General features: G+C 34.7%; 1 protein-coding gene across 4 annotated transcripts in view; it reads left to right on the forward strand.

Annotated features, from left to right (window-relative positions):
• The window catches only part of LOC114326572 (E3 ubiquitin-protein ligase TRIM33), a 184,986-nt gene that overhangs the window by 115,020 nt on the left and 54,030 nt on the right, over nucleotides 1-15,936 (forward strand). For all 4 annotated transcript variants that reach the window (XM_028274968.2, XM_028274969.2, XM_028274970.2 and 1 more), the window contains exons 4-6: nucleotides 7,410-7,670; nucleotides 9,358-9,468; nucleotides 15,515-15,822. In XM_028274968.2, coding sequence (XP_028130769.2) covers nucleotides 7,410-7,670; nucleotides 9,358-9,468; nucleotides 15,515-15,822 — 680 coding nt within the window. The remainder of the gene's footprint in view (nucleotides 1-7,409; nucleotides 7,671-9,357; nucleotides 9,469-15,514; nucleotides 15,823-15,936) is intronic.

Raw genomic sequence — 15,936 nt, forward strand, 5'->3', positions numbered from 1 at the left:
AGTTTATTATGGATATAACATTAACAAATTCAATCTAAACTCCTGGACAAAATTAACACACCACTCATATTTTTCTCAATAATCTTTATTTACTGATAATTTACTGTCTAAGTTGCCTATGGACCTTGTTTTAACAATAATTTGTATTAAACTTCGTTTTAGACTAAAAGTGAGTTAAACTTTTCATAAAAAGTGCCGATTAAAGCAAAGTGCTTGTGAGAAACAAGCTTTTTATTGTGATATTTTTCATCACATGCATGTTTGGAAGTTCATTGGCATAAAAATCAAATAAAAAATGAACCGCCAAAGAAATTTGTCAGTGGAGGAGGCAGTGCGAGCATCGACTCTCCTAGATGAAGGATATTCAATGCGATGCGTTGCAGGTTTGTTAGGAAGACATCATTCCAGCATCAGTCGCAAGGTGAGGCGATATAATGAAACAGGGCCGTACCATCGAAGACCAGGGCAAGGGCGAAAACGTTGCACTAATCAAATTGGTGATCGTTTTTTGAGACAACGTGCTCTCAGAGATAGGAGAGTCACCGGCAATTTGCTAAAAAATGAACTAGCAGATGTTCGCAATGTCGCGATATCGCCTCGAACAGTAAGAAGACGTTTACATAAAGCAGAATTGAGCAACAGGAAACCGGCCAAAAAACCCTTGCTTACCAGAGAACACAGGATTCAGAGATTGAATTTTGCAAGATTGCATCAAAATTGGACCATCGATGATTGGAAACGAGTTCTTTTCTCCGATGAGACTAGAGCAGCGGTTCTCAAACTTTTTGAGTCATGTACCACCTACAGTTCTTTTTATTATTTTTGGTACCACATATACAGGGTGTAACAAAAATACAGGTCATAAATTAAATAACATATTCTGGAACCAAAAATAGTTCGATTGAACCTAACTTACCATAGTACAAATATGCACACAAAAAAAGTTACAGCCTTTTGAAGTTACAAAATGAAAATCGATTTTTTCCGATATATCGAACTATTGGAGATTTTTTAATGAAAATGGACATGTGGCATGACTATGGCAGGAACATCTTAAAAAGAAATTATAGTGAAATTTGTGCACCCCATAAACATTTTATGGGGGTTTTGTTCCCTTAAACCCCCCCAAACTTTTATGTACGTTCCAATTAAATTATTATTGTGATACCGTTAGTTAAACACAATGTTTTTGAAACTTTTTTGCCTCTTAGTATTTTTTAGATATACCAGTTTTAATCGAGATGCGGCTTCTTTTTTAATATGTTAACATAACAATTTTATGGAGATTTTGTGCCTTTACACCCCCCAAATGTTTGTGTACGTTTCAATTAAACTATTATTGCGGTACCATTAGTTGAAAACAGTGTCTTTAAAACTTTTTTGCCTCTTAGTATTTTTCCGATAAGGCACCTTTTATCGAGATGTTGCTTCTTTTTTAATATGGTTCAAAATATACTTATAAAATCTGTAATTTATAAATAAATTTTCATATTATTATAGGGTCTCTATAATCGTACTTAACAGTATACAAATATGTGGTGGATTTGACAAATATTCAAAATATTTTGATAAAAACTAGTTAGAAAAATTACTAAGAGGCAAAAAAGTTTTAAAAACATTGTGTTTAACTAATGGTGCCACAATGATAATTTAATTGGAACGTACACAAAAGTTTGGCGGGTTTAAAGAAACAAAACCCCCATAAAATTTTTATGAGGTGCAGAATTTTTTTTAAGATTTTCCTGTCATAATAATGCCACATGTCCGTTTTCAATAAGAAAACTCAAATAGTTTTCGGTATATTGGAAAAAATCGATTTTTATTTTGTAACTTCAAAGGGCTGTAACTTTTTGTGTGTGCATATTTGTAATAGGGTAAGTTAGGTTCAATCGAACTATTTTTGGTTCCACAATATGTGATTTAATTTATGACCTGTATTTTTGTTACACCCTGTATTTTTAGAGTGTATTATCAAGAGTTACTAAGTACCATTTTAAATTTTTTTTGTGTTTTGTGTACCACCGCAAGTAATGAATTGTACCACCAGTGGTACATGTACCACAGTTTGAGAATCGCTGGACTAGAGTAAGCTTAATAGCTCCAGATGGTCGTGAGCGTGTCTGGCGAAGGCGAGGAGAAAGGTTTGTCGTCTGCAATATCTCTCCTAAAGTACCTTTTGGTGGTGGCTCTAAAATATTTTGGGGGAGAATTTGTTTTGAAGCTCGTACGGAGTTGGTCCCCATACGTACGAGGTCTATGAATGCCCATTATTACTTAGACAACATTATTGTCGAACATGAAATGTCTTTTGCTCCGTTTCTTGGACCTAATTTTTTATTCGTGCAAGACAACGCTCGTCCTATGTGCCTCGACAGGTTATTGGCTACCTAAATGATGTTGATATTCCATTATTAGAGTGGCCACCTAACAGTCCGGACATGAATCCTATAGAGCATCTATGGGACTATCTCGAAAAAAAGATTCGAAGTCGTAGACCCCCTATTGCCAATCACAACCAACTCATGAACTCATTGAGGCCGTTATTGAAGAGTGGGAGAATATTCTGCAAGCTTTTGTTGAACATTTGATATCAAGCATGCCTCGACGCATAAATGCAGTCGTAAAAAGTAGAGGAGGGCCTACACGGTATTAGTGTTGACCCAGATGCATTTTATTGTGTTACTTTACTGATTTTTTTCTTTTTGCAATTTGGAGTTATGCTAGCGTATTTACGCATTTCCGGCAAAAGCAAATTTTCAAAGAAACAATAATGCAAATTAAGGTCATGATAAAGTCATGTTAGACTTATTTGTAGGTAAAAATACAAAAATAGACGGTTTTATTTGTAGGTGTTTATTATTATTTCAATGTAACTTAGTTTTATTTTGTGTTCATATTTTAAATATTTAGATTAATTAAAGTGGTGCGTTAATTTTGTCCAGGAGTTTATTAGGCTATTCAATAAGTTAGGTATTGAAACAGATGGAAGTCACTAGGGGTCAAATCTGATGAATACACTGGATGTTCCAATTCGAACTTTAATTCGTGTATTTTAGCCTTGGTTAAAATGCTCATATGACACGGTGCATTGTGCTGGATAAAAAAAATTTTTTTTCTTCCGCAAACCGGGTCTTTTTTCACAATTGTTTTCCATCTGCTGGTCTAATAGTTTACAATAATATGCATAATTTATCATTTTACCAGTTTGCAAGTAATCCACAAACAAAATTCCTCTCGCTCTCAAAAAACGGATGCTAACACCTTCTAGCCGATTTCTGGACAAGAACTCGTTTTGGAGCCGAAGTACCAGGTCAACACCACTCTTTAGCCTCTTGTTTTGATTTAGGATCATGGTGATAGATCCAAATCTTATCTATAGTGATGAATCGACGCACAAATTCTGGAAACTTTACAAAAATTTTAGTTTTGTTAGCAGCATATATCTCGATGAAACTTTTTGCATTCGATTCGTAAAAGCCTTAGAACACTTTGTGAACTAAAGTTATGATGACGAAATGAAAATTGTATTATTAAACAAGAAAAATTCATTTTCCGAAATGCATTTCGAAGTGTTGAAAAATGATAATTTTGTAATTCGGAAATAATTGACATAAATGAGTTCAATATTATTAATCGGAGGTTTTTGGGTTCGCTGAACACGAATATAATGACGACGATAATCTCAGGGGCACCAGGTGGCTCGGAGACATCGGTGCCTCGGAGACACCATAATATTGAACTCATTTATGTCAATTATTTCCGAATTACAAATTTATCATTTTTCAACACATCGAAATGCATTTCGGAAAATGCCTTTTCTTTCTTCAATAATGAAATTTTCATTTCGTCATCATCGCTTTAGTTGAAGTTATCATGATGACGAAATATAAATTGCATTATTGAACAAGGAAAATGCATTTTCCGAAGCGTTGATAAATGATAAATTTGTAATTCGGAAATAATTGACATAAATGAGTTCAATATTATGGTGTCTCCGAGGCACCGATGTCTCCGAGGCACCTGGTGCCTCGGAGACCATCTTCGTCGTAATATTCGTGTTCAGCGAACTCAAAAACCTCCGATTAATAATATTGAACTCTTCTTCTTCTTCTTCTTTTTGTATAGACATGACTCTGTTTTTTCAATGTGTCTCTAGTAAGTTGTCGTTCCATCGTTTTCGTGGTCTTCCCACTGATCGTCTTCCTATTGGGGAACCGTCTCTCGCTGTCCTGACTACCCTATTTGTTGTCATTCGGCTTATGTGGTCATTCCATTCTATTCTTCTGTTTCTTACCCAGTTGTTAATGTTATCCACCTTGCATCTCCGTCGTATATCTGTACTTCTAGCTCTGTCCCATAGAGTCTTACCATCGATTTTTCGAAGGGTTTTCATCTCCGCTGTTTCGAGCAATCTTTTTGTCCTCTCTGTGTCGGGTCATGTTTCTGCCGCGTATGTCATTATTGGTCTGATGACTGTTTTGTAAATTCTGCCTTTCATTTCTTTTCCGATATTTTTATTTCTCCATATTGTGTCATTCAGGCAACCTGCGGCTCTGTTTGCTCTATTCACTTGATCTTCCACTTCTGTTTCGAGTCTTCCTTCCTTCCTTTCGAGCTACTTATATAGTGTGATGCCTAGGTATTTAAACTCCATCACTTGTTCTATTATCTGACCTTCCAGCTCCAATTTACATCTTATTGGATCTGCTGTTATAACCATGCATTTTGTCTTTTTTGAGGAAATTAACATGTTAAATTTTCTGGCGACTATGTTGAATTGGTGCAGCATACGTTGTAAATCATCTTCACTTTGAGAGATTAGTATTGCATCGTCCGCATAGTAGATTATTTTAAATTGTTTTTCTCCCATTTGGTATCCTTTTTTAGTTCTTACTTTTTTTATTATTTCGTCCATGATCAGGTTGAACAATAAAGGACTCAAGGAATCCCCCTGTCTTATCCCATTGCCGGCTTCAATTGGGTCAGTTAGTTCATCTTCCACTTTTACTTTTATTGTGTTGTTCTGGTAGACGTTTTCTATCGTTTTAATTATTCCCAGAGGTGCCTCTCTCGAGTATAACAAGTGGATAACGTCCTTTAATGTGACCGTGTCAAATGCTTTCTTAAGGTCCACGAAACATAAATATGCAGGTTTGTTGTATTCCAACGATTTCTCTTGAACTTGCCTCATTATAAATGTAGCGTCAGTGCATGAACTTCCCGACCTACAACCTTGTTGTTCTTCTGCTAATGTTATAATTTCATTCAATTTGTTTGTTATCACTTTTGTTGTTAATGTTAATGTTGTGTTTAATAAGTTAAACACTCTGTAATTCTCCAGGTCTGATTTGTCTCCTTTTTTGAAGAGAGGTATTAGGATGCTTGATATCCATTCTTGTGGTATTCTGTTTTGTTCTATTATTTTTTGTATTAGTTTTAATAGTTGTTTAGTTAGATCTTGTCCTCCGTACTTTAGGAGTTCGTTCGATATTCTGTCCTCTCCTGGAGATTTTCTATTTTTTAATTTTCTTAATGCTTCCTTTACCTCTCCCTCCTCGATTTTTATTTCTTCGTTTGTCGTAACTGCAGGTGTTGATGGTTCATTATCGTCACCTTTAGCAAATAGAGATCGGAAGTAGTCTGCCCATGTATCCTTCTGAATGTGTTTCGCTTTTATTAATTCGTTCATCTTCTTTCTTTGCCCTCTGATCATTCTCCATACTTCTTTTTGTGTTCCGTAGAAGTCGTGTTCTATCTGTTTTGAGAAACTCTGCCAGTGCTTGCTCACTCATTTATGTCAATTATTTCCGAATTACAAATTTATCATTTATCAACGCTTCGGAAAATGCATTTTCCTTGTTCAATAATGCAATTTTCATTTCGTCATCATCACTTTAGTTCACAAAGGTTCCTAAGGCTTTTACGAATCGAATCCAACAAGTTTCATCGAGATGAATGCCACTAACAAAACAAAACTAAAATTTTCTTCATCGATAGGAGAACTGTTCTTCTCCTATCGATGTTTCTGCCTTCTCTCCTTAACCTTCTCTCTACAGTTCGCCCCCCAAATTGTCATTGTGCGACATTAATTTTATCGCTTTGTAATAATAAATATGTAATACGAAATAATGAAACCTTATTCAATGTTTCAGTTCTCATGTTGAAACATATTTTGATAAACTTCTGATCTGGCATTTCAAAAAGCTTAAATCCTAAAATTCTGGTTAATTTCCATCACATCTTATTTAGAAAAATATTGTAAAAAATCCTTTCACATTTTAAAACAAGTAATAATTGATAACAGCAACTGTGGGTTTGTAAAGTGAAGGTAGTTCTATTGTATTTTTAATGATGTCTTTAAACAGAATGTTTCAATTTACAATTAGAATTTATTAATAACTTTAATTATAACTCAGTTTAATGTTCATAATATTCAACTTTGTATATTTTTTTATATATAAGTGGGGTTCCTACGGTCTTCTCCGCATCCCACACTTCGCTCGCCATCGTTTTCTGGCCACCCATTCGTTTTCTTCTATAGCTCTATCTGCCATAGACTGTTCTACGCCTTTCTTCCATGTTTCTGTAGGCCTTCCTCTCTTCTATTTATGGGTGTGTAATTTAATGCTCTTTTTGGCCATCTTTCCTCTGGCATTCTCATAACATGACCATACTATAGCAATTTCTTTGTTTCTACTTGGTCAACCGTGAAATATACACTCTTTCTCCGTCGTCTTATTTCCTCATTTGGTACGTGTTCTAATCTAGATACCTTTCATGCTCTATGTAAGTAATGCATTTGCGCTACTTCTATATTTTTTCTTCCCTTTCCTGTGAGTTGCCAACACTCTGCCCCATACCCCATAAGTTATAATAGGTTCCACAATTGTTCTGCAGATTGTTAATTTTGTGTTCAGCTTCACCTTGTTAGACCCTAGTAGACCATTTAAAATACGAGTTGCTTTATCCTATGCTGTATGTCTCTTTTTGTAGTTACTTCTTCTGATATTATGCTTCCTAAATATCTATATTCCTTACATTGTCTTATACTTCTTAACTCTAATTCCGGATCTTCGGTTTAATCTCCTATTCTCAAAAATTTTCCGTTTTCGCCATGTTCATACATAGGCCCCATTTTTCAGGCCCCGATCTGTAACTTTCTTAGCATATAATCCATATCGTTTTCATCGTTGGCAAGAGTTACTTGGTCATCAGCAAACAGCAAAGTTGTTAAGCAGTTTTCTTCAATCATTATTCCCATCCTAGCAACTGTTTTACTCCATTGCTCCAGAGCTTTCTGGATTTATATTTTAAATAGTGTTGGCGATAAGCAGCACCCTTGCCTTTAACCTTTTGTAACAGGGAATGGTTTCGACATAGATTATATTTTTTTGGTATATTTTTTTCAGACTAAAAATAACAAAAGACCACACCATCAAACCAAAAGAAGACGGTTTGATCGAATTACATCATGTCACAAATGGTGGCCCATCCAATTTATTCTGTATGAATCATCCACACGAAAAGTTGTCACTGTTCTGTGAAACTTGTGACAAGTTGACTTGTCGAGATTGTCAGTTAATAGAACACAGGGAACACAAGTACAAATTTACTAATGAAATTGCTTCTGAAGCTAAAAAGTTTATTTCCGAAATGTTGAAGGATGTAGGGTAAGTACATTTAATCTGTGTCTATATATCTATATATAAAACGAGCAGTTTGACTTCGTAAGTCCTCGGTTTTCCCCCAACGTGACCGGAAATAGAACCGGAAGTCGATATTTGAACTCTTTGTGAAACATTGCATCGATTAATATACGATTTCACTAATTATGAGTCATTTTTGCTTAACTTCCGGTCATAACTTTTTTACCGGAAATGACATCAACACCAGAACTAAATATTCCGGCTCGACTTTTCAATACGAGTCGGTTGATATATCACATGTACTCCGTATTATCAAAAATTTGTATTGGCATCAATGTGCAAACATACGAATGGACCGTGATAGTGTGACGTCAAAATGTCAAAAAAGTTTCCAAACAAAGCAACTGTCAATTGATTATAAACGTGATTTGTGTAATCATTTTTAATTTTATTTTGTTTTAGCAATCATCTGCACATTTTTTCTAAAGACACAATCCTTGTTAGTCATATCAGTCATATTGCTTTTAATTTTATAAATGTCCTTACACAAAATCAAGGATTTATACACTGCATAGTACTTATTGCGTTTCTTCAGGTTTTTAACCAGTCCTATTTGGAAATTTGGTGGGAAATATACTAATGAGCATTGATTACAATCACGGGTACCCAACACATTACCATTTTGTAAAAATTAAACATCCTGCAAGCAATATATTCCAATTATAAAAACGAAAACAAACACCATGTGTGAATTTTTGCTTTGTTTGGAGACCATTTCAGAGTAGCCAACATTGATTTGACGTCACGACTATCACGGTCCATTGGTCGGAACACGACGCGACGGAAGCAGTGGAAATACGACGTGGAGTGAGGCAAGGATGTATTTTATCGCCTTTACGTCTTAATATCTACTCCGAATTTATTTTCAAAGCAGCCTTAAGGCGCGTACACATCTGGCGACGCATGTGACCGAACGCTTCGACCGAATTCATGCGATGTTTTCGGCGTTGGATGAAAAATTTGGTCTTTCGTCCACATTACAGCGAACGAATTCGTTTGCAGTCATTCGTTCAGTTTCGCGGGTATTTTTGGCGATTCATGACGCCGTTATTTATTTGATGTAAATTGTAAAAATGACATCGGATGAGGATATAATTATTGCAAGTGCGTCGTATATTATTATTTGTGAGGGGGGCCGAGTCAGTGAAAGACCTCCATAAAAAACGACGAAAACGGCGCTGGTGGACAACATCATTGTTCAAAAGCAGAACTCGGTATAGAGTACAGACTTATTTAATGATCTAAAATCTGAAATGGAATACGGGCTTTTCCAAAATCTTTGTAGAATGAAGTCTGCTGATTTTGAATGGTTATTAAATGAAATTGGTCCAAAAATAAGTTTTAAACTAGAAGAATCTAGAAGTACTGAAAGAAAAAGAAGATGTCCTATTTCTGCAACTATAATGTGCCACCTCCGGTTACAATTTTTTAACTGGAAGTGATATAAAAACCGGAAGTATATATTTGTTCTAGTCTTGTTAAGGCGCGTCGAATAATATATCGCGTGTACTATTTCGACGACTTTAAAACCGTACTTCCGTGTGTAAATAGACCTCCATATGTTTTAGCTCAAAGTGTTGTAAATTATGTATTATAAGTTTACTAGTAAAAACAACTAAATAATAAATACCTAATGTATGTTGCTTTTCAGATATAAAAGAGCCTTACTAACAAGTGCAATGAAGGTTATTGACGATCGTCAAAATTTAATTACTGACAAAAAAGGAGCATTAGTTAATGAAATTACACAACTTGTTGTCAAGTAAGTCAATTTTTATTTTATTGTTATAAACAGTTTTATTTCCTCTCCTTTTTCCTGCACACGTTTCTATTCTCACTCTCTAATTCGCTTCTCTCTCTCTTTCACTGTCTCGTAAATTGTAAAATCTTTCTTTCTATATTCTCCAGTATTCAGAAAAAAATCTTCCAAATACCCCCCTCTGTAGCTCAGTGGTAAGAGTTAGAATCCTAGCTGGTTAGGAAATTTTTTCTTTATTAATTTAATAATTAAAAATAATTTTGAAAAATATTAAAAATAATTTTGAAAAATATTAAAAATATTACTAAAAGGTTTTTAAATTGAAAACTTATTGGTCCATTTCTTTGGTAACACCTCCATGGCTTCTAAAATTTGCAAGCCAGATGGATGGAGCAGTGAAGACAAGAGGGAATTCTAAAAATTCGATCTGGCTTGCAAATTTTAGAAGCCATAGAGGTGTTACCAGTTAAATGGACCAATAAGTTTTCAATTTAAAAATCTTTTAGTAATATTTTTAATATTTTTCAATATTATTAATGTTGCTAATAGGATTGAAAACTTTACCTTTCAATTGCCAGATGACGCTAGTCACCTACTCCATACACGTCAGTTGCAATGCGGGGATTAACTTTCATGGTTTGGTCACTTCGAACAGAGAGCAGCAGGCCTACGCCTCTCCGATGATGACTCCAATAAGAGTCGAAAATCGTCGATTCAGAGTTCTGGACTGCGCTTCCTGTTCTAAGTGAAAAATAAGATTGTTTTGCCTTCGCATTGCAACTGAATAAAAATGGTATACATTTTTATTAAAAATAATTTCTATCCTTGTAGGATCGGTACTCACCTGAGGGACGACAGACATTCGCATACAATAAGCGTCTCTTTGTAAAGACAATAAAGTCGACTTTACTAAGTAACAAGACATTTGCTCAACATGTTGTTCTGAAGCTATTTTTGTGGCATTTTTATAATCAATTACTTTTAATGGAAAATAAGCCACAATTTTACCAAAAAAATGATTTTATTAACGTTTCGAAGCTCAGATCGGGTTTCGTTGTCAAAATACAAAATACTACTAAAATAAACAAAAATGTTGTTGCTAAGTAAAAAAATTCTTCTAATAATTTATTTAATCTGACTCATTTATATTGGCAATTCAGACGTATATTATACAGTTCAAAGTAGAAGACTTTAAAATGATATCGCCAATATTTATGAGTTGCGTTCCTGGGACGACTTTATTAAAAGATAGTTCATTCGATTACATGAAATCAATCCCAACTCAAGAATATCCGTCACAAAAAAATCATAGCATGTGATCTGTCTTTAAAAAGACAACCAAATGCAACGATGACAGTAAAATTCTAGCGTTAGAGATTCCACAGTAAATCACGAGGAAAAACCAGGAAAAAAACCTCGTGATACTATCCCGACATCGTAAGTATTTGGTCTTACATTTAATTTACTTTAAAAAAAAAACGAATACCAAATTCTGACTTTAACATGTTTAAATTATAAATAATAATAATACATAGATATACAATAAGTAATATTAAAATATAAAATTTGTATCAACTCGATATGTTATTGACTTACTAATCGTGGTATTTTCTTTCTATTGACTTCTTCTTTCAGTATGGGTAACCACATTTTACTGCATTCTACCGAGGATTTGCGACACAATTGGTTTCATTTAGCATAATTAGAGCCGCTTCTTTGATTTTTCTCTTTTTACTATCTAATTCTTTCAAGTATAGTCAAGTATAGTCCTATATATTCAAGTATAGTCCTGAAAGAATTAGGTAGTAAAAAGAGAAAAATCAAAGAAGCGGCTCTAATTATGCTAAATGAAACCAATTGTGTCGCAAATTCCTCGGTATAATGCAGTAAGATGTGATTACCCATACTGAAAGAGGAAGTCAATAGAAAGAAAATACCACGATTAGTAAGCAATAACATATCGAGTTAATACAAATTTTATATTTTAGTATTACTTATTGTATATCTATATTTATTACGCGCAACAGGCCTTGTAGGCCTAGGGCTAAAATGTTTACATTTCTGATTACATAAATAATATAATAAATAAAGGATATTGTCCAGGGTTACGGATGAAGTCCAGAACGGCATCCAAGGCGACGAAGACTACTTTTTGGTACGGCGAAGGTGGCGGAGCTGGCAACCCTTGATTTTAGGGATGGTATAAGATCAGGGTAGGTGGGACTCTCTAGCTGTAGTGGAAGCAACTCGCATAGGAGAAGGATACTCCGATGTAAAATCCCTGGCCCTCCAGGTTGGGGGTTAAGGCACCGAGCTAACTCCTCGGTACTTATAAAACACGTACAATGTTAAAAAGCCTAACCAAAGCCTCGGAGCACAAGATTGGAAACACAGTAGACGAAAACTGCAAAGAAAACGGTTAATGAATTTTTGTACATGGAATGTGCAAGGTATCTCCCGAAAAACACCAGAAGTCATGTCAGAACTCAAAAATGCAGAGATAGATATCGCGGTGCTTACGGAAACTAAAAAGAAGGGTAGTGGTTCCGAAAAGTGGGGTCACTATGACATGTTCTATAGTGGAGTAACTAAAGACCAAAGAGCACAACAAGGAGTTGCTATTGTTATTCGCAAAACTTTAAGAAGATATATTACCTCTTGGGAAGCAATTAATCAGAGGTTTATAAAAATGAACATCACGATAAAAGGAAGCAGAATAGCCATACTAGGAGTATATGGCATTAATGAGGACGCATTGATCAACAATAAAGATGAATTCTTCGAACAACTGAACGATGAAATTATAAAAGTAGGAACATCTAGAGAGATCATACTTCTAGGAGACTTCAATAGCAGAGTTGGACGGGAATTTAACAACAAAGTGGTAGGAGCACACGGTGAAAATACCAGAAACGATAATGGAACCAGATTAATATCAACATGCACACAAAATAACTTAAAAATATTAAATGGATTTTATCCACACCGTGATATACATAAGTACACCTGGATACAACAGACCAGAAATCTGAAATCTATAATAGATTATAGCGTTGTAAGACAGAGAACTACAATTAAAATACAAGATGTGCGAGTAGCCAGAGGGCCATCATGTGGCACCGATCATCATCTGCTAAAAGTTAAAGCAGTACTCCCAAACAGATATGAAAAAGAAAAAGAGCACATCGAATCAAATCAGTTAATAAAACAAGTACGGTACAATCTATGCAGTCTAAACCATGAGAGTGTAAAGCTATTGTATAAAAAACGTTTAGATGAAAAATTAGAAAGTGGTAATTTTGAAAATACCGAAGAACACTACGAACACATCAAAAAGTCCATTCATTTGGCAGCAGAAGAAGCACTGGGGAAATGTGACGAAAACCATAAAGGAATAAAACCGTACTGGTGGGATGAAGAAGTAGAAAAGGAAATTACAGATAAACGTCGGAAATACCAAACGTTCCTATCAACAAAAACAGACAACGATAAAATAATTTACAAAGAAGCCCAAGCCAAAGTAAGAAAGAAGATAACTCAAAAAAAGAACGAATCGTGGGAAAAGAACTGCCAAAAAATCAATACTTACATAGGAGGTAGAAGAAGCACAGAGAGTTGGAGATTAATTAAAAATATGAGAACTAATAAGAAAAAAGACGTTATATCACCAATAACAACGGAAAAATGGGAAGAATATTTCAAAAAATTACTAACAGAACAAAGACCAGAATTTGTTAACATAGAAGACAACATGATAGGTATACATATAAATTCATCACCATTACAAATAAGTAAATCAGAGATGGAAGAAATAACCAAATCCCTGAAAAATGGAAAATCCCCTGGTCCTGGTGACATCCCTGCAGAATTAGTAAAAGCCGGCACAGACAAACTCCAAGAACAGCTAAGAAAACTTTTCCAAGATTGCTTAAATGGTGCCGAATTACCAAAAGAATGGAAATTATCTATCATGTCAACAATCCACAAAAAGGGCAGCAAGGATCAATGTGAAAATTACAGAGGAATTGCGGTAAACAGCACAATAAGTAGGATGTATGGGAAACTTATTAAGAATAAAATAGAAAATGACTATAGAGATTACGAATCAGAGGAGCAAGCTGGCTTTAGAGCTGGGCGGTCCACAGTAGACCACCTGTACTCTATTACGCAAGTTATTGAGAAAAAAACAGCCGTCAATAAAGAAGTTCACCTGGTATACGTAGACTTACAAAAAGCATATGACAGTGTGCCCCTCAGCAAACTATGGTCAACCCTTTATCAAACCAACATTAAACATGGTCTTATCAAAGCAGTCCAAAGTCTGTATAATGGAACTACTGCAAAAATTAAAACTGGATCAAGGATGTCTGAGGGATTTAAGATCACGAAAGGATTGAAACAGGGTTGTTGTATTTCGCCTACCCTTTTTAAAATTTATCTGGAACAAGCACTCAAGCTGTGGAAAAGAAAATGTAATGGCATGGGAATCCCTCTCAATGACGACACAACACTATACACTCTATGTTTCGCTGATGACCAAATTCTGATTGCTCAAGATCATGACGACTTAAGTTACATGACGCGGAAGCTAATAGAAGAATATAACAAATGGGGTCTCGAAGTCAACATTAAGAAAACTGAAGCCATGTGTATTGGAGGAACAAAACAGTCCATTACATTAGACGATGGGGTAGAAATTAAACACTGCGATGAATACAAGTACCTGGGCATGAAGATAACTCAAGATGGAACACTCGATGCTGCTATAAAAGAAAGAAACATGCAGGGTAGAAAAGCCATATCCATGATGAACGGCATTCTGTGGGACCAGACAATATCTAAAGCGAACAAACAGCTCATATACAATAGCATACTTAAAAGTATAATCACATATGGCAGTGAAGTTTGGCCACTGAAACAAAGAGCGCAGAAAATGTTACTAGTAACAGAAATGGACTTCTGGAGAAGAGCAGCAGGCAAATCAAGAAGAGATCGGATACCGAACGAGAGAATACGAGAAATGATGGGAGTAACACATACAATACTTGATGACATAAAAACAAAACAATTGGTATGGTACGGCCATGTACAGAGAATGCCAGATGACAGGATCCCTAAACAGATTTTGGCATGGACACCACAAGGGAGAAGAAAAAGAGGAAGGCCGAGAAGAAGCTGGAGGGAGGGAATTGAAAAAGAACTAGAGGAAAGAGAAATCCCTCCAGGTCTATGGTTAAACAGAGAAGAATGGCGGTTAGGAGTCGGAAGGCGTCGGAGAACGCTGTAAACCGATAGTAGTAGTAGTATAATAAATAAATATAACTTACATAACTTATAAAACTTATACATTTTATTTAATTACACTTCAGTATTTTTTTTATTGTATATCTATGTATTATTAATATTATTTATAATTTATTTGGTATTCGTTTTTTTTTAAGTAAATTAAATGTAAGACCAAATACTTACGATGTCGGGATAGTATCACGAGGTTTTTTTCCTGGTTTTCCCTCATAATTTACTATGGAATCTCTAACACGAGAATTTTACTGTCATCGTTGCATTTGGTTGTCTTTTTAAAGACAGATCACATGCTATGATTTTTTTGTGACGGATATTCTTGAGTTGGGATTGATTTCATGTAATCGAATGAACTATCTTTTAATAAAGTCGTCCCAGGAACGCAACTCATAAATATTGGCGATATCATTTTAAAGTCTTCTACTTTGAAATGTATAATATACGTCTGAATTGCCAATATAAATGAGTCAGAATTAATAAATTATTAGAAGAATTTTTTTACTTAGCAACAACATTTTTGTTTATTTTAGTAGTATTTTGTATTTTGACAACGAAACCCGATTTGGGCTTCGAAACGTTAATAAAATCATTTTTTTGGTAAAATTGTGGCATATTTCCCATTAAAAGTAATTGATTTACTCAACACACACACTATACATTACAACATAATCTGATTGAGACTGGCTGAATGATTAATATCTATGCCATTAAAAAATATATAGTTATGTAATTATATTTTTTTTTATAGATTAACCAACACAATTAACGTCAGGGGCAAACAGCTAATAGCAAAGCTATCGGAAGTTTGCGAATCTAAACAAAAAACTCTTCAAGAGAAAAAAATCGCCTTAGAGCAGTTATCGAAAATGACGGACCATTGCATAGAATTCACTCAACACGCCTTATCCAGTGGTAGTGATATGGCTCTTTTGTACAGCAAGAAGCAGATGACGGAACACTTAAAGAGGATAAAATGTAAAAGAGCGGATATACCTAATCCGGAAATACCAGTTAGGATACATTTAGCTTTAGATAAAGTTCCGGATTTGATAAAAGGTATGATCAATTTTGTTTATGTCGAATTTCGAAAAAAAGTGACGATTAAGATTTATACCAATATGTGTTTTAAAAATTAATATTTATTTAAAACATTATTTATTTCAATATAGT

Source organism: Diabrotica virgifera, chromosome 3 (genome assembly GCF_917563875.1).
Source record: "Diabrotica virgifera virgifera chromosome 3, PGI_DIABVI_V3a".
NCBI lineage: Eukaryota > Metazoa > Arthropoda > Insecta > Coleoptera > Chrysomelidae > Diabrotica > Diabrotica virgifera.